General features: G+C 53.5%; 1 protein-coding gene and 1 pseudogene across 1 annotated transcript; one reads left to right on the top strand and one right to left on the bottom strand.

Annotated features, from left to right (window-relative positions):
* Window positions 1–208: 208 nt before the first annotated feature.
* On the top strand, window positions 209–586 carry LOC131571883 (olfactory receptor 14I1-like; the record flags this gene model as incomplete). The annotated part of the gene is made up of 1 exon (XM_058824639.1): window positions 209–586. A coding segment is annotated over exon 1 (378 nt), but the record flags the coding sequence as incomplete, so codon positions are not given.
* A 15,890-nt stretch (window positions 587–16,476) lies between these two features.
* LOC131571824 (zinc finger protein 345-like) overlaps window positions 16,477–18,531 on the bottom strand; it is a 527,132-nt pseudogene continuing 525,077 nt past the window's right edge.

Raw genomic sequence — 18,531 nt, 5'->3', positions numbered from 1 at the left:
GGCTGGGCTGGGCTCTGGCAGCACTGGCAGGGCCCAGCCCTGGGCACAGGGAAGCAGCTGCTGGCAGGGACAGCTCCAGGCAGCAGAGCCCTGGGCAGGCAGTGGGGGGAAAGTGCCCCCAGGCTGTGCTGGGATATTTAAAGTCCTCTCCAAACACAACTATTCCATGAATACTTTTTTTACAGATCCCCATGCAAAGGCACAGCAAATGTCCAACAGCAGCTCCATCAGGCAATTCCTCCTGCTGGCATTTGCAGACACGTGGCAGCTGCAGCTCCTGCACTTCTTCCTCTTGCTGGGCATCTCCCTGGCTGCCCTCCTGGGCAACGGCCTCATCATCAGCGCCGTAGCCTGCAGCCACCACCTGCACACGCCCATGTTCTTCTTCCTGCTCAACCTGGCCCTCACTGACCTGGGCTCCATCTGCACCACTGTCCCCAAAGCCATGCACAATTCCCTCTGGGACACCAGCAACATCTCCTACACTGGATGTGCTGCACAGCTCTTTTTCTTTCTCTTCTTCATTTCAGCAGAGTATTTTCTCCTGACCATCATGTGCTACGACCGCTACATGTCCATCTGCAAACCCCTGCACTACGGGACCCTCCTGGGCAGCAGAGCTTGTGCCCACATGGCAGCAGCTGCCTGGGCCAGTGGCTTTCTCAATGCTCTCATGCACACAGCCAATACATTTTCCCTGCCCTTGTGCCATGGCAATGCCCTGGGCCAGTTCTTCTGTGAAATCCCACATATCCTCAAGCTCTCCTGCTCCAAATCCTACCAGAGGGAGGTTGGACTCATTGCAGGTAGTGCCTGTTCGATATTTGGTTGTTTTGTGTTCATGGTTTTCTCCTATGGGCAGATCTTCAGGGCTGTGGTGAGGATCCCCACTGAGCAGGGAAGGCACAAAGCCTTTTCCACCTGCCTCCCTCACCTGGCTGTGGTCACCCTGTTCATCAGCACTTCATTTTTTACATACCTGAAGCCCTCCTCCATGTCCTCTCCATCCCTGGATCTGGCCCTTTCAGTTCTGTACTCAGTGGTGCCTCCAGCCCTGAACCCCCTCATCTACAGCCTGAGGAGCCAGGACCTAAAGGCTTCCGTGAGGAGACTGATGATTGGATGCTTTCAGAATCATTAAACTGCTGAGTAATTTCTGCAAATCACTTGTAATAAAAGTTGTCTTCGATACTTCTTGAGTGTTTCATTTGGAGGGTTGATTTTCGTTGTTTTACTTTTTTTCATATTGTCCACAAATAAATGTCAATGTTTGTGCCATTTCTCATTTTGTTCCTCTCCACCTTTCTTTATGGACACAGACTGTGTCAATGATGGGTGGTGCTCTCAGTGGCTTTAAAGGAAATAAAGGATCTCCCAGCAGAGTTTTCTGCAGAGATGCCCATTTAGTTGCCTTCTCTGGAGATGCAGCAGCAATGTCTGTGTGCAGAGATGGGGCAGATCAGTGCTGGCCCAGCAGCTGTGCCCAGCTGCAGCAGCAGCACTTGGTGTTGCCAGTGCTGCTGCCATGGCCCTGCCCCACTGCCCTGGTGGCCTTGGTGTTTCTGCAGGGCCTGAGTGCTCTCGGGGCTGGGCACAGCCCTGGGGGTGGCAGTGCCGGGGCTGCAGCAGGGACAGGCCATGGGCACTGCTGGGGCAGCGCTGACGCCTCAGGCCAGGCCCTGGGGGCTCCAGGCTCCTTGCCCAGGCTCTCTCAAGAACATGGCCAGGCCAATGCTCAGCACAGAAACCCCCGTGAGCAGTCCCAGGCTGGCTGTGGGCAGGCTGGGGGACAACAGCAGGGCTGGGGCTCTGCAAGCGTCCTGGGGCAGATGGAAAGGAGCAGCAGAGCAGGGGCTGATCCATCCCCAGTGCACTGCACAGCCCAGGGCAGTGTCCCAGAGCATTCTGATGGAGCTGCCAACAACATCCCCCCTCTGCAGCCCTGGCCTCTCCCCCAGCTCACACAGGTGCCCCATCCTTGCAGGCACACACACGGCAGCACTGGCTCAGCAGCCCCTGTTTGCATTGCACACAGCAGTGGGAGCACCCTCATGCTGTTGGTGTGGGGACATGAAGCTGAGGGAGCACAAATGCCATCAGCCCCTGGGGCCAGCAAGGGCTGGGGGAACACCAGGGAAACCACTCAGCTTTGTCCTGGCCTCTGCAGTCAGCCAGAAAGTTTGTTCCCATCAGCTGGGAGTTTCCTGTCCCACTGCAGACGCTGTTGCTCGGAGCCAGGGCTGCCTGGCAGGCAACCCCCAAACAGCCCAGAGCATTTCCTTGGCTTCACCTTTGCTTTCTTTACTCTTCCTACTACAAATCTCTTCCTATAACACAGGCTTGTTCCCTGCCCTGCAAACAGCCCATCCCTGTTTGCCCTTTCCTCTCTGGCCCCACTCCCCATTGCAGTTCCTGACTTGGCACCATGGGAACATCCCTTGGGCAGCAGGATCATCCTACAAGTGCTGCAGGAATTGTCTGCAGGCTCCTGCAGTGCCTCGTGCTGCTCCCTTGCCAGAGGTACCCCAGGCCAGGGGGGCACATCTGGGCTGCTGTGTCTGGCTCTGGGGCTCCCTGTTCTGGGCAGTGAGGAGGAGCTGCAGAGGCTCTGCAGGACTGACAGGATGGGCTTTGGGGCTGGCAGGAGAAGCTGGGGACCTGGGCTGCTGGAGCTTCTGCAGAGGAGGCCCAGGACTCATCCTGCAACTGCTCCAAGGGTAGTTTCAGAGAATCACAGAATCAGCAAGGGTGGAACAGGCCATGGAGATCATCAAGTCCAACCTCTGCCCTGACACCGCCTTGTCTCCTTTGGGCCTCCTCTCCTCCAGGATAAACAACCCCAGCTCCCTCAGCCACTCCTCAAAGCTCTTGTGTTCCAAACCGCCCCCCCCAGCCTTGTTGCCCTTCTCTGGACACGCTCCAGCCCCTCCATGTCCATCCTAAATTGGGGGCCCCAGAACTGGACTGAGCACTCAAGCTGCTGCCCAAGCAGTGCTGAGCACTGGAGAAGAATCCCTGCCCTGCTCCTGCTGGCCACACCATTCCTGATCCAGGCCAGGAGCCATTGGCCTTCTTGGCCACCTGGGCACACTGCTGCCTGATTTCCAGCTTGCTGTCCATCAGTCCCTGCAGGTCCCTCTCTGCCTGGCTGCTCTCCAGCCCCTCTGTCTTCAGCCTGTAGAGCTGCAGGGGTTGTTGTGGCCACAGTCCAGGACCCGGCACTTGGACTTTTTAAACCTCACCTTGTTGCATCTGGGCCCTGGATCCAGCCTGTCTAGGGCCCTGTGCAGAGCCCTCCTACCATCCAGGAGGTCAACATTCCCAGCCAACTCAATGTCACCACGGTTCCTTGAGGCCTCACAGTGCCTTAATGTCTCTTTGGTTCCATGGGACCCCTTCATGTTACAAAGTCCTCGGATCCTTGGGCCCTGCAATGTCACAATGGATCCTTTGTTCCCCCAAGGCCTTGCCTTGTCTCAACGGGCCCTTGGTTCCATGAGATCGGGCAGTGAAACAAATCTCTCCTTGGTTCCACAGCGTCACAATGGCCTCTTAGTCCCAAGGGCCTCCACGGTGTCAAAAATGTTTCCTTCATTCCAGGAGTCCCTGAGGAGCAGCACTGGCCCCTTGCTTCCATGGTTCCAGTGTCACAATGGCCCCATCATGACACCAGGTCCTGCTCTGTCACAAAGCTCTGCATGGTTCCACAAGGCCCTGCAGGGTCACAGTGGTCTCTGTGGTTCCAGGAGGCCTCAGATTGCCACAATGGATTCCTTGGTGTGGCAGTGTCACAATGGAGCCCTGGTGACACAAGATTCTTCAGTGTCACCAGAGACCCTTGGTTCTATGGGGTACCACAGTGTCACAATTGTTCCCTCAGTTCCCAGAGTCCTTGCAATGGAGCAATGCCTTCTTAATTCCATTGTCCTCAGGCTCTTCCAAGGTCTCCTTGGTTCCGCAGTGTCACAATGGCCCCTTGGTTCCACAAGGCCCTGCAGTTTCACACTGGCCTTTGTGGTTCCACCAGGACCCAGACTGTCACCATGGACTGACTCCTTGCTTCCATTCAGCCCCACAGTGTCACAATGGCCCCTTGGCTCTCTGCTGCCATGTCGTACACAGTGCCACAATGGTCCTCTTTGTGCCACCAGGCCCCACAGTGACACAATGACCCCTTGCTTTCCCAGGGCCCTGCAGTGTCACAATCATCAGAGAATGAACCAGGCTGCAAAAGACCTTGGAGAGCATCAAGACCAACCTGGGACCCAACACCACCTCGTCACCCAGGCCATGGCATTGAGTGTAACATCCACTCTTTCCTAAACACTTCCAGGGTTGGTGACTCACCCATCTCCCTGAGCAGCCCATTCCAATGCCCAGTTGTATGGAGAATATTTCCTAATGTCCAGCCTAAATGTCTCCTGCTGCAGCTGAAGGCTGTGTCCTCTTGTCCTGTCACTGTTCCCTGGGAAAAGAGCCTGACCGCCACCTGGCTGCACCCTCCTGTCAGGGAGTTGTAGAGAGGGATGAGGTCTCCCCTGAGCCTCCTCTCCTCCAGGATAAACAAGCCCAGCTCCCTCAGCCATTCCTCACAGGACTTGTGCTCCCAACCCCTCCCCAACCTTGTTGCCCTTCTCTGGACATGTTCCAGCCCCTCCATGTCCTTCCTAAATTGGTGGGCCCAGAACTGGACACAGCACTCGAGGTGCTGCCCAAGCAGTGCTGAGCACAGGGGAAGAATCCCTGCCCTGCTCCTGCTGGCCACACCATTCCTGATCCATAGGAGTTTCAGGGGTTTTATGAGGGAAATTGTGGGGAGGGAGTGGGGATACAGTGTTATTGATTGTCAGCCATGAAGGGTCTTGATTTTTATGTGTATTCAGACTGCTTTAGAAGAGTCTGCGGGTCAATATGAATTGGACATGTCTGATATCAATCTATAAAGAGGAAAAGAAAACCAAACCTGCATTGTTTTCAATATAGAAGATTCACTTTGAATACTCTTCTGAAATATGTCTAATTAACCACAGAAGAATTGAAAACATAGATTATTCCCAGTGGTTTTTCCTGTTTGGGTATTTGAACAAATGTTTATGAGCTTTGCTCACTGAATTACTGAACTGAGGAGCTCCAGAAAGAAGAGGCCTTTGGAGGAATAAAATTCATCAGTACCCTCCAAGCGGCTGAGGATCCATTCCCATCAGGGCAGCAATGAACAGAAATGGGCACAGCTTTGTGGCTGCCCCAGCTTTGGCGTGGGCCCTGGGCCTGGAGCTGGAGCAGCTTTGAGGGCCCCAAGGCCGGGGCTCTTGTGCTGCCCTGGGCAGATGGGATGGCAGCAGGGGCTGCAGAGCTCTCAGCACCTCAGCCTGAGGGGAGCAGGGCAGCCAGGGAGCCTCCTTTCGCCTTGGCCAAGCACCTTCCCCCATGGCTGGGGCTGAGTCCTGTGGCAGCTGCAGCTGCTGCTGTGCCCTTGCCAGGGGCTGAGGCCGTGGGGCAGTGCCCAGAGCAGCCTGGCCTGAGCAGAACTGTGGGGCCAGAGCCGGCTGGGCTGGGCTGGGGAGAGGCCCTTGGTGCTGCCCAGAGCTCAGGGCAGCTGGCAGAGCTTGCAGGGAGCTGGGCTGGGCTCAGAGAGCCTGGCCCAGAAACCATCAGTGTCCATCTCAGCCTGGCTGAGCGTGCAGGGCCCAAGAAGAGAGCAGCCCAGAGTCCACAAGTTCTCGGTGTGGGAGCTGAGCTTGTGAGCCCTTGAGCCCTGCCGAGTGCTGAGGCTGCATCTCCATCTCCAGAGATGTGATAGATGGGAGCAGGAACAAATAATTCCTGCTGGATCGTTTCTTGTGTTTGCTTATACAGGTGATCTGGAGTCATATATAGATGAGCTGTTTTGTTTCAGATAACTCGGGTAAAGTGATAAGAATAATATTTTTAGCTGAAAATAATACTTCACACATAATACACAATGAGAAAGAAAAGACTCATAATCAGAAGAGCATTTGAGTTTTTAAGAGCATGAGACTCATTGATGTTCCAGCAGTCAAATCTGTTCAAATACTTTCCTCAGGGCTTCCTTGAGATGAGAGGTGACCACCAGAGGCCAAGACCAGCCAGAGCTCTCTGTCCTGGCAGCTTTTGTCTGGGAGAACCCTGGCATACAGGGAATTTTCGAGGGGAGTATCAGTTTTGTCTGTGGGCACCTGGAAGGACAAATGGTTCTTTCCCATAGGAAGGAAAGCATTGGGCTCAAGTTCTCCAGGGGCTGATGAGAGGCAGCCCTCAACATTCCAAGATCAGCTGGGCCTGTCAAGTGGGCCCTGGGTGGCCAAGCTAGCCAGACCTGTTCTATGTTCCCTTGGTTTCATGGTGCTCTGCTCTATCACAGTGTTCTCCTTGCTTCTGCAGTGTCACAATGTCCCCGTGCTTCCATGAGGCCCTGCAGGGTCACAGTTGCCCTTTGGTTCCATGGGGCCCCACAGTGTCACAATGGTCTCCATGATTCCATGGGGCCTTGCAATGCCACAATGCTCTCCATGGATCCACGGTGCCTTGCAGGATGACAACGGCCCTTTGGCTCCACGAGGCCCTGAAATACAGCAGTGGCCTCTTGGTTCCACAAAGCCCCGCTGCTTCACACTGGCCCCTTGGGACCATGCAGCCCAACAGAGCCACAGTGATTGCCTTGGTTCCACAAGGCCCCACAGTGTCACAATGGTCCCTTGGATCCATGAGGCCCTGAAGTGTCATCATGGTTCCACAGGAAGGAAAGCATGGAGTCCCAGTCTTCCAGGAGCTGATAAACAGCAGCCACTAGAGGCCAAGGCCAGCCAGATCTGTCTGTCCTGGCAGCTTTCATCTGGGAGCAACAGAATAAATATCTTGTATCTCAGATATAAATATTTTGTATCTCAGATATACGGGATTTTGGGGGAAGAATGCCAATTTCAGCCCAGGAGCACCTGGATGAGAAGGTCAGTTCTTTCCCTCAGGAAGGAAAGGAAAGAGCCCCAGTGTTTCCAGGGCAGATTAGAGGTGACCACCAGAGGCCAAATTGAGCCATGCCTGTCTGTCCTTGCAGCTTTTGTCTGGGAGAAACCCTTGCATGTAGGGAATTTTGGAGAAGTACCAATTTTGTCCAGAGCTGTGAGCAGAGGCTGAGGGAGCTGGGCTGGTCCAGCCCGGAGCAGGGAAGGCTGAGGGGCTCCTCATCCCAGCCTGGCAGTGCCAGCGAGGAGGGGATGGAGAACACAGAGCCAGGCTCTTCACAGGGAGCTGGGGGGAGACAAAAACCAATGGATGGAAGGGGAAAGAGGAGACATCAGCCAGGACAGGAGGAGATGAAATGAGTCAGGTTGGTTTCAGCATTTCCTCACCACCGAGAGCAGCCGTACCTCCCTTCTTCATCCACCACTGACGGCTTTGCAAATCAGGAATTGTTCAAGCTGTTCTGTCCTCACTCCAGAATGAGAATCCTGATACAAGAACTTAATTGTGTTTATATCTATCACAGAACCACGTTTGTGTGAAATAAATTTTAGTATGGAAATCACTTGTGAATTGTGGACTCACCAGACACTGCTGGGACGTTGCACATAGCTCAGGGAAGGGCGTGACTGTTATTAAATTGTGTCCTGTTCAACTGTGGTCCGTTGGCTATGAAGAGAAACTTTCTGTGCCTCTAAATCTCACCAGTTCCTGACCCCCAAAGGAGACAAACCTGATGAGTTGTGGTTCCCACCACAATTCATAGCACCTCTCTCCATACTCAGAGCAGAGCTCCCCTGTCCCAGAAAGTTCCTGGCAATGAAGGGATGAAGGAAAGAGGATAGGCTGTGGGGATCAGGGGCAGGGCAGAGCCATGGAGAGGAATGGCTTTTGCATTTGATGGAGCTGTGCCTTCCCTTGGCTTTGTTGGCTGACAAGAAATGAACATCCCTCTGTGTCTCGGGCAGCTCCTTCTCCAAGGAAAGCAGGTGGGAGTGCCAGCCAAGGAGCTGAAAGCTGCAGATGCAGCCTGGGCTGGAGGCAGCTCAGATTTGCAGAAGGCTGCTCTGAGTACCAGGGTTTGGATGGGGGAAATGGTGGGGTGGGGGTAGGGACGGAGTCTGATTGATTGTCAGCCATGAAGGGTCTTGATTTTCATATCTATTCAAACTGCATGAGGAGGCACTGGGATTCAATGTCAATTGGAGATTGCACATATCAATAAATTAACGGGAAAGTAAAACTAAACAGGATCTAAAAAAATCTCTTCTCGCTGTCTTTTTAAATATCATGTATTCACTTTGAATACACTACTGAGATCTACCTAACCACAAAAGATTTGAACAATTAAATCAAATTATCCCCGGAGGCTTGGCTTCTCAAGTTGTTCTCAATGCTAATGAGCCCTGGGACACTGAATTCCTGCACTGAAGAGCTGAAGGCTGAACAAGCCTCTGGAGCAGGAAAATTCAGCAGCAGCCTCCAAGGTGCTGAGGATGTCAGCAGCCCCCACTGAGGCCATCCCTGCCCAGAGACCGTGGGGGAATGGGCAGACAAGGAGAGCGTCCCTGGGGCTGGGGCAGCACAACTCAGAGGCAGCAGCGGCTCCAGCTGGGAAATGGAGTGTGGAATGTGGCTGGGAAAGCCCTGCCTGGGCTGGGCCAAGCAGGACAGACAAGCCCTGGCTGCCATGCCCCAAAAAACTCTCTCAAGGAGACTTTTAGAAGGATTTATAGCTGTTTGTGTACTCTGAGTTGGATGCACTGGAGAAATACCAACAAGAGATTTTCAGGAGTTTAAAACAATAAAACAGCCTTTACTGGCAACTTTAGAAATTGAGAGAAACTTTGGCAAAAGTTCAATTGACATTCAATGAACAAAAAACACCTCCCAAAGCATTATCTTAGCCCATTCAACTTCACAATCTCTAAGCCTGTCCAATTTTAGGTTAATCAAAATTTGCAGGAAGAGGTAATTTGAAGAAGGAGAAGAAGACACAGAAAGAAAGAAAGAAATGAAAAAAGATACAGAGCAGCACACACACAGCTACCAACTCCTGGATTCCAGCATTGTTCAGATGGAAATTCCAAGAAGAGATAGGGTCAAGATGTGTGCTTGCCTTGTGGTCAGCCTTCAATACCCCTTGGTGTTGCTGGGCCCTTCCCCCAGGTGGGACTTGGGCTCATTTGGTCCCTCAGGAGCTGGGCTGGGGCTGCAGAGGTGGCTGTGGAGCATTGCCTGTGCTGTGCCAGGGACTGGCAGCCACTGCTGGGCTGGGATGGAGGCTCTGGGGCAATTGGGGTCACAGCGCAGGGCAGGGCTGGGGTTACAGGGCAGGGCAAGGCTGGACCTGCCCCTTCCTCCCCTACACATGAACTACTTTGAGCCAACAATCTCCTCCAGTCTCTCACAGTAGGGAAATCCCAATTCTGGCCATGTGCACCTGGACTAGAAGAACAGTTCTTTTCCATAGGAAGGAAAGCACAGAGTCCCAGTGTTTGTAAGGCTGGTGAGAGCCTCACTAGGCCAAGGCCAGTCAGACTTACCAGTAATGGCAGATTTTGTCTGGGAGCAGTACTTGTACATAAGGAATTTTGGAGGTGGAAGCCCAATCTCAGCCATGGGCACCTGGAGAAGCAGGACAGTTCTTTCCCATTGAAAGGAAAGCATGGAGCCTTCACCGGAGTTTTGTGGATAGAAAAGAGGTGATCCTTGTGAAACCATTGCCAGCCAGACATGTCCTGGCAATATTCCTTTTGGAACAATCCCTGGATATAAGGAAATTTGGAGGTGAAATCCCAATTCTGGCCATGGGTGCCTGGAGGAGAAGGAGAGTTCTTTTCCATAGAAGGGAAAGTACGGAGCCCCAGTGTTTCAATAGCAGAAGAGCCCCTCACCATGCCAAGGTCAGCTGGATCAGTCAGGTGGACCCTGGGAGGCCAAACCAGGCAGACCTGCTCCGTGTTCCCTTGGTATTGTGGGGCCTCACAGTGTCACAGTGGTGCCTTGGATCCATGATGCCCCACAATGCCATAAGGGTGACTTGTTTCTACGGGGTCCCACAGTGTCACAGTGGCCCCCAGGTTCCAGAAGGCCCTGCAGTGTCACAATGGTCCCAAAGGTTCCATGAGCCTTGCATGTCACAATGGTCTCCATGGTTCCCCAGTCCCCAGAGTGTCACATGACTCCTATATTCCATATGCCCTGCAATGTCACAATGGACTTTTAGACCCTGGGGGTTTGCAGTGTCACAATGGTCTCCTTTGGCTCCACAGTGTCACAATGGACCGTTGATGACAGGAGTCCCCTCTGTGTCACCCTGGATCTTTGGTTCCATGCAGCCCTGCAGTATCACAATGAATCCTTGGAACCATGAGGTTGTGAAGTGCCTTACTGGTCTCTCCATGGTTCCATGAGGCCTTGCAATGTCACAATGGACCTTTGGCTCCATGGGGTCTCACAGTGTCACAAAGGTCCTTTGGTTCCATGACACCCCAAAGCATCACAATGGTTTCCATCATTCCATGAGGCTTCACGGTGTCAAAATGGACCCTTGGTTTGATGGGGCCTCTCAGTGTCACAATGATCCCTACATTCCATGGAGCCCCAGAGCCTCAGTACTGTCCCCTTGGCTCAATGCGCCCCAGCAATGTCACAGTGCTCTCCATGATTGCAAGAGGCCCCACAGAGTCACAATGGTCCCTTGGTCTCACAGGGCCCCACAGTGTCACTATGGTCCCTTGGTCTCACAGGGCCCCACAGTGTCACAACGATCCCTTGGTCTCACAGGGCCCCACAGTGTCACAATGGTCCCTTGGTTCCATGGGCCCTGTGCTGCTGCATTCCCCCCTGCCCTTCTCAGGCAGCCCTGTTAGCTGAGAAATGCTCCTTGGGCCTCGTCCTTGGCCAGCAGCCCCTGGGCTCAGCTCCTCTGCAGCTCATCACAAACACTGTCTGCTCCAGGCACTGCTGCTGCCCAACCAGCTCCTGGTTCCTTTAGGAGCATCCCTGGGAGCTGTTTTTGTTCCCTCAGTGGCACAACATCCCTGTTCTCACACTGCCAAAGAAGGGTGTTGGTGCCAAGTGTGGCCAGGATGAGCCATTGCTGGGACTGCAGCCCCTCTCTTGGGGCCCTGCACTCAGCGCTCCAAAAGGAGCCTTGGAGCTCTCCTGGGCCAGCGACTCCCTCTGAGTGGGGCCTCTCCCAGCAGGGAACTCTCCCATTTGCTGCACTCGGGGATCCTGAACAACGACGGCGCCTGGGCCGATCCCCCCACTCCTCCAGGCTCAACCCTTCACTCACTGGAGAGATGCCAAAGGATTCACAGGGAGCATTTCCTGCCCTCAGGGGAATTGCTCACAGGTGCCTTGCACTGACTCTTTGTGTCTGTGTGCACACAGGAGTGCCTGTGCTGGGGAAATGTGGCAGAAATGCTGCTCTCTGAGGGGTTTGAGTGCCTTGGACTGAGCTGAGTCAGTCAGATACCCAGATATTAGTAATGTTAAGTCACAATGTCTAAGCTAAGTTAAATGCTGCTAGAGTATTTCTTTTGCTAAGTTGTATATTTAAGCTATTAGCTAAGTTAAATATTGTTAAGTGTTACTCTATTAAATTGCTAAGTCATGTGTTATAAGTTTAGTCAAATATTGTTAAGTGCTACTCTTTTGCTAAATTGTGAAGTTGAAGGCATCAGTTAGGGTTAAGGTATAAGTTAGGTACTGTTAAATTTGAGATCCTTTGAGCTTTAGGCCATATTCCTTTTATCCTTGCCCTCACTATCCTTGTGTCATACACACACACACAGGGACAGTTCTCAGTAAATTTCTGGTTTGATTGCCTAGATTTGGTTTGGTTTTGTCATTGCTTTGTTGCCTTGGTGTGCCTGAAGTGTCCAGTCAGGAGCAGAGTGACTCTTGCCAAGGAACTTTGTGCTGCTGTCCCTTAATATTCAGTCTGGTTTGTGCTGCTCCCTTGCTGGGGATTTCTTCAGCACTCTCAAGGCCTCGTTGGTACCAGGGGGAAGGAGCCCTGGCCCAGGCTCTTGCCCTGGGGGACACGGGGACGCTGCCGGGGGTCCCTGTCCCCCTGTGCCACCCCCAGGGCCCTGTCCCCCCGTCCCCGTGTCAGGCTCTGGGGTCGATCCCGTGGAACATCCTCTGGGGGAGGCTGCGGGGCCAGGGGCGGGGGGACCCGGGGGGACAGGGGACCCCGCTGTGCACGAGCAGGGTTGGACTGCTCTGGGGGGACCTGTGAGAGGGGCCGGGGCAGAGTGACCTCCCAAGGGACCTCACACAGCACCTGTGATGTCACACAGCCTCCTATGATGTCGCAGAGCCCCTGTGATGTCACACAGCCTCCTGTGATGTCTCAGTCCACTCTGGGATATCACCGCACACCCTTGTGATGTCCCAGAGCAAGCTCTGCAGTATCACTCAGTGATGTCATACAGCTGTACTCTGATTTCACAGAAGACTCTGTGATGTCACAGACGACTCTGTGATGTCAAAAAGTCACCAAGTGATGTCATTGTCTGTTCTGTGGTGTCACAGCCAGCTCTGTGTTGTCACAAAATCCTGTCTGTAGTGTCTTTCTGGCACTCTGTAATGTCACAGCACACGCTTTGACCTTACAGGTTTCTCTATGATGTCATGCAGCCATGCCATGATGTCACAACCTGCTCTGTGATGTCACAGAATCCCCTCTATGATGCTACAGCTGCTCAATGACCTCACACAACAAACTCTGTGATGTCATAGCCCAATCTGTGACCTCACACCGCCCACTCTGTGCTGTCACACAGCCCCTTGCTGACATCACTGCTGCTCTGTGCCTCTATGACACAGCCACAGAGGTGCTGCTGTGACACAGCCCCCTTGGGGACATGCCACAGCCCCTGCCAGTGCTGAGCCCCTGTGAGCTCTGTCTGTGCCCTGTTGGTGTCCCTGAGGGGCCCTGGCAGCGTCCCAGCCCTGCTGGGCTGTGAACAGGAGCTGCTCCTGGCCAAAGCTGTCTCTCTGCAGCACTGCCCTTGCCAGGAGCTGCCTCTGGGCCAGGAGCCCGGCCCAGCTCAGCAGCACAGACACAGCACAGGGACTTTAATGACCCTCTGGGGCTTTGGTGCTCTTTGCATCAGACTCAGTCCCTCCGAGTGTGCTCAAAAATTTCTGAAGAATTCAAAAAGTAATTGAAACACTGAAATTTCCAAAAATATAAATAGATTCATCTGAGGGACAGGACTGGGAAAGTGTCCCCAGGTTCCAGGAAGAGCAGAACACTCGTTGCAGTGATGGCAGCTGGGGACAAGCAAGGAAAAGGTGTCTCTGATGCTGAGCAAACCTGCGCCTCTGTCCCTGCAGGCTGTCAGCATCCCCCGGCTGTGCCACCTGGCTGGCCCCTTCCTTTGCTGACAGCTCTGCCTCCTGCCTGCCTCTGCCTGCCCACACAGAGCCTTGGGCTACTCCAGGCTCTTGCTGGGGACGTGCTGCACCACAGCCCTGCCCTGGCAAGGAAATTCCTTTCTGCTGCTGCCCAGACTGGGCCTCCCCAGCTGCCCTTGGTGCTATTATGTCTTATTCAGGCTCATTCCTACTATGAAAAAAAAGCTCCAGCCTCTCTGAAACCACCCTTCCATCCCTCCCGGGCTACTCCTATTCTACCCTCAGTCTCTACACCACTGAGCCCAGAGCCATCACCCTCTACCAGCTGGTTTTGTGATGAGGCCTCCAAAGCGCATCCTGGGACATTTTTGTGTCTTCTCCAAGGTCTGAGAAAATGGAAAAATAGTGATCAAAGTTATTTTCTCCACAATCTTGGAATGACAGAAGAGGGGCCAATATCTTTAAATTGAATGAGTGTGGATTTATATATCTTAGAAGAAGGAAATAATTTACAAGTATGAGGGTGGCTCGAAACTGCAGCTGATTTTCCAGAGAAGTGGATTCCCCATCCCAGAAATTGTCCAAGAGCAGGAACTTTGTGCAGCCTGACCCAGTTAAACCCTCTCATCCTCAGGGACAGAATTCCTGTAGTGTGGGTTCTCTGATGTGCTGGGTGCCCTCACAGCGCTTCTTGCCAGAATGTCTGCTGAAGGCAGCCAGGCTTCTGCAGGGGCAGTGACCTCACAGCCATCACCACGGCAGCCCTGTGCCCTGGGCCTGGCTCTGCCCTTTCCTCTGCCCCTGCCTTGGCTCTGCTGGCATGAAGAGTTTTGTCATTAATATCTTGTCCCCAAGGTGCTGGGGCCAATGGCTTCCCAGTCAGGCTCCTGGAGAAGAAGTGGCTTTTCAGAGCCCAGCCAGGAATGAGCCCTGAGGCAGCAGCTCTGCAGTGGTGGCCACCAGGCCGGGCTGCCAAGGGAGGCTTCTGGCCGTGGCCTGCAAGCAGCTGCTGCTGCCAAGGTGCCTTTGGTGCCTCAGGCTCTCCCTGGCACAGCTCCCAGCACGGCACTCTGCCCTTGTGCCTGAGCCCTTCCCTGTGCTGGGGCTGGCCTGGGGCTTTGCCTGCAGCAGGACCTGCCCTGCTCATGGCACAGGAAAGGCAGTTCCTGCTGCAGCAGGAGGCTCTGCCTGCAATGGGCTCCAACAACTCCAGCAAGGCCCTGTTGACTTCAAAACTGCTTCCGAGAGTACTTTATTATAATAATTGTTATAGCTCCTGAACTGTGGATTAAATAACTCTGGTAAAGATCTTTCTGTCCAATCATGATCAGAATCAGCTAGAGCCATATTTATATAAATTTATCTGGGATTCCATGATTAGTCCTGTGGGACAAATTGGGTTAAAGTTGAATTCCACCTGTCAAATATTTTACATATAAACCTTTGAAAAATTCTGGGGCTAGGATTGGATCCAGCCGCTCCCAGTCTCCTCTCTTAGAAGGAATTGTAGAAGTCTGGGGGCCCTGCAGGGTTTTGAGGATCCATGGCGGCTGTTGGGTGTATTTTCTCCATGTCATGACTCAGCAGGAGTTTCTCCAATAAAGAAATAAAGCTTTTGCCTGAAGCTCCCATTGTGCCCATGACCGGAACCCCTGTGAGTGTCTGAGACATCCCGGCTCTTTGGCAGCCTGGGGACTCCTGGGATGTCACTGTGGAGCCTCCGTGAGTGCCTGTGACAGATCGGTGCCTTTGCAGCACAAGGTGCCCTGGGATGTCACCATGGAATGGCTGTGACTGCCTCTGACCACAGGGCTCTTTACCATCCCCAGAAAGCCCTGGGAGGTGTCCATGGAGCCCCTGTCTCTGCCTGTGACATTCCAGCCCTGGAACAGCCTGGGGACTCTTGGAAAGTCCCCACGGAATCCCTCTGAGGGTCTGTGACAAATCTGATCCTTAGCAGGCAACCATCACCAGGACCCTGTTGCTATGGTCAGAATCCATGGCAACCATCACCGTGACCCTGTTGCTATGGTCAGTTTCCATGGCAACCATCACCAGCTGCCCGTTTCTATGGTCATTCCGTTGGCAGCTCCATGGAGACCCCATGCCAGGGGTGGTTGCCATGGACACCAGCTCAGGCCTGCAGCCAGAGCCTGTTGCCATGGCAACCATTGGCAGCCCCATCCCCAGGCTCATGGGATCCCAGAACCACAGAATTGGCTGAGCTGGGAGGGACCCATCAGGATCCTCCAGTCCAACTGCTGGCCCTGCCCAGGACACCCCAACAATGCCAGCCTGGGCCTGGCAGCGCTGTCCAAACGCTGCTGGAGCTCAGAGAGCCCTGGAGCTGGGACCCTTCCCTGGGGAGCCTGGGCAGGGCCCCAGCAGCCTCTGGGCAAAAACCTTTTCCTGACATCCAACCTGAGCCTGCCCCGACTCAGCTGCAGCCGTTCCCTCCACTCCTGTCCCTGGGCACCAGAGGGAAGAGGTTCCCACAGCCCCAGCCAGGGACCCGCTCCCAAGGCTGTTGCCATGGCCACCAGGGCTGGGACCAGCTGGGATGCTCGGTTTCCAGGGGCTGGGGTGCTGGAATGGGATTCCCCATTTCCTGCTCTCACTAAAACTGTGCTGCCCTCGCTGCCCTCCCGCCTCCCCTGGAAAGCACAAAAGGCAAAGATCCCAGCATGGGATAAGAACAATTTATTGGGAACAGCAACGAGATAAGGAACAAATGGAACAGAAACAATATTGACAACAGAGTGTATAAATAAAACTGTTTACAGGGAAAACTAAAACACAACTGCCTGGCTCTTTCCAGCAACATATTTCCACCACTGGAAAGGACACCCTTCTTCTCAGGGAGAGTCCCTTTCCTGCCCCTGGCAATGACCTGAGGTGAGAGTGAATGCAATGACAGGGCAATGGCCAGACCCTCATGTTCTTCAGTTCTACACCATGTCATTGACAGGGGAAGGTATTGGGGCAGTTGTCTTCTCAGCATGGATCATAGCGAACATGGATCGCCAGCGCTCTTCCCAACGTTAGACCTCCATTGGGGATGAAGCTGGAGCAGTTCACAAAGCTCGTCCTGCAGCTGGGGCACTTGCAGGGCTTCCCTTAGTGGTGCCTCCGTTGGATTTTTGTCATGTTAGAGCTCTGGGTGAAGCTCTTCCCACACTGAGAACACTTGTAGGGCCCCTCCCCAGTGTGGATTCATTGGTGGGCGATGAGGTGGGAGTTTTGCTTGAAGCCCTTCCCACACTCAGGGCAGTGGAAGGGCCTTTCCTCTGTGTGAATCCGCTGGTGCTGGAGGAGACTGGAGCTGCTCTGAAACCTCTTCCCACAGGTTGGGCACTTGTAGGGCCTCTCCTCAGTGTGGGTGCACCGGTGCCTGATGAGGTGGGAGTTGTTCTTGAAGTCCTTCCCACACTCAGGGCAGTGGAAAGGCCTCTCCTCTCTGTGAATCTGCTGGTTCTGGAGGAGACTGGAGCTGCTCTGAAACCTCTTCTGACACTGGGGACACTCGTGGGGCCTCTCCCCCGTGTGGATGCATTGGTGGATGATGAGGTGGGAGCTGCAGCTGAACCCTTTCCCACATTCCTCACACTCGTAGGGCCATTCCCCAGTGTGAATCATCTGGTGGCAGATCAGGGTGCTGCTCTGCCTGAAACTCTTCCCACACTCCAAGCACTTGTAGCGCTTCTCCCCATCATGAAGCTGCTCATGGACCACCAGCTCTGAGCTCTGGCTGAAGCTCTGTCCACCTTCCTGGCTCAGGGAGGGTCTTTCCTCCTCAGAACACCCTGGGCTGGGTTTGGAGCCCCTCTTCCTGTGCAATCTCTGGGGAGTTTCCTCCCCGTTGGATTCCTGTGCCCTGGAGTCAGTCATAACAGCCTCTTTCAAGAGGTTCTGCTGTGGGGATTTGTCCTCTCTGGTCCCAATCCTCAGATTCTTGTCTGGAGGAGGAAAGACAAGGAGAGGATGGGATTTGCCTCCGTGCCAGAGGGAAGGGGAAGGAGATAGTTCCAGTGCATCCCCAGCAGGATGGGGTTGGCAGCAGGGTTGTCCTGCAGCTGGGGGCCATGTTGGGCTGGGAGATGGAGCAGGAGAGAGGGAAAAGGGGCACTGACTTCCTCCTCACCTGCCCAGGTGTCCTGAGGATCCTTCTTGTTCCTCACAGCCTCCTTTTCCATCTGGCAATGGTTTGGGGAGAGGAAATCCTGTTTTGGGAGAATAACAAGGGATGAGCACATTGAGTTTTGTACTGGTTTGAAGGCAAACCTGGGGAAGGTCTAAACCAGAATTGCAATTAAATAACCAAATGAAGATCAAGGCAATGATACAGAAACACTGCCTTAAACTGACAGAGTCAGGATATAACCTGAAACCCTGTGTGTCAGGGTGGTGGCAGCAGTCCCATTAAATGGTGGCTGCAGCACTGTTAGAGTGATGAAGGTGATTCTGTAAAAGCAGTGATCCTGTAGAAGGGTCTGGTCTTCCTCTGAAGGTCCAGTGGTGGTTATGGAGCTCTTGCCCTCTGGGAATCCAGTAGGCAAGCTGCTCCTGGTGTTAAAAGCCTCAGCTTATGTCCAGGTAGGAATGCTTGGATCCTCCCCCTGGGTGGAGCATCCCACAATGGGATGATGGAATTTTATCAGTCCCGCAGTGTCACTCAATGGCCGATTAGCAGAAGATATCTCCTCTGGAGGGTGTTAAAAGGGCTGAGTCATGGAAGAGATAAAGAACACTGCCCCACCTGTTTATAGCAGTTGATGAAGATGGGGATTAAAAACATGCATTTGGTTACATCTTCCATTGCAACCTTAAACAGTGGGGTAATCTCTGCTCGGGGGGTGAACACCACCTCCCTTACCCAAACTCAGGTGTAAAACCCCCACCCTGGGAAGGCCACACACACAGGGAACAATGTCACACTTGCCCTGTCCGAGGGGAGGTCTCTGTCCCTGACACTCCCTTGCTGTCCCCCCTTTTCCCTTTCTTTCCATCTCTCTCTCTACCTCACGTTTAGTGTTCAATAAAATCCACTTTGGATTTGGTCTCATTAGCACATTAATTGGGGCAGAGGCATATCTCTAACAATTTTCTTAACCAGATTGCAACATTATTTTTGCACACTGAGTTCAGGGCACTGTTCTCTGACTCCAAGTGCCT

This window comes from Ammospiza caudacuta, unplaced genomic scaffold (assembly GCF_027887145.1).
Source record: "Ammospiza caudacuta isolate bAmmCau1 unplaced genomic scaffold, bAmmCau1.pri scaffold_39, whole genome shotgun sequence".
In the NCBI taxonomy this organism is placed as follows: domain Eukaryota; kingdom Metazoa; phylum Chordata; class Aves; order Passeriformes; family Passerellidae; genus Ammospiza; species Ammospiza caudacuta.
This window is presented reverse-complemented; position numbering and strand designations above follow the sequence as displayed.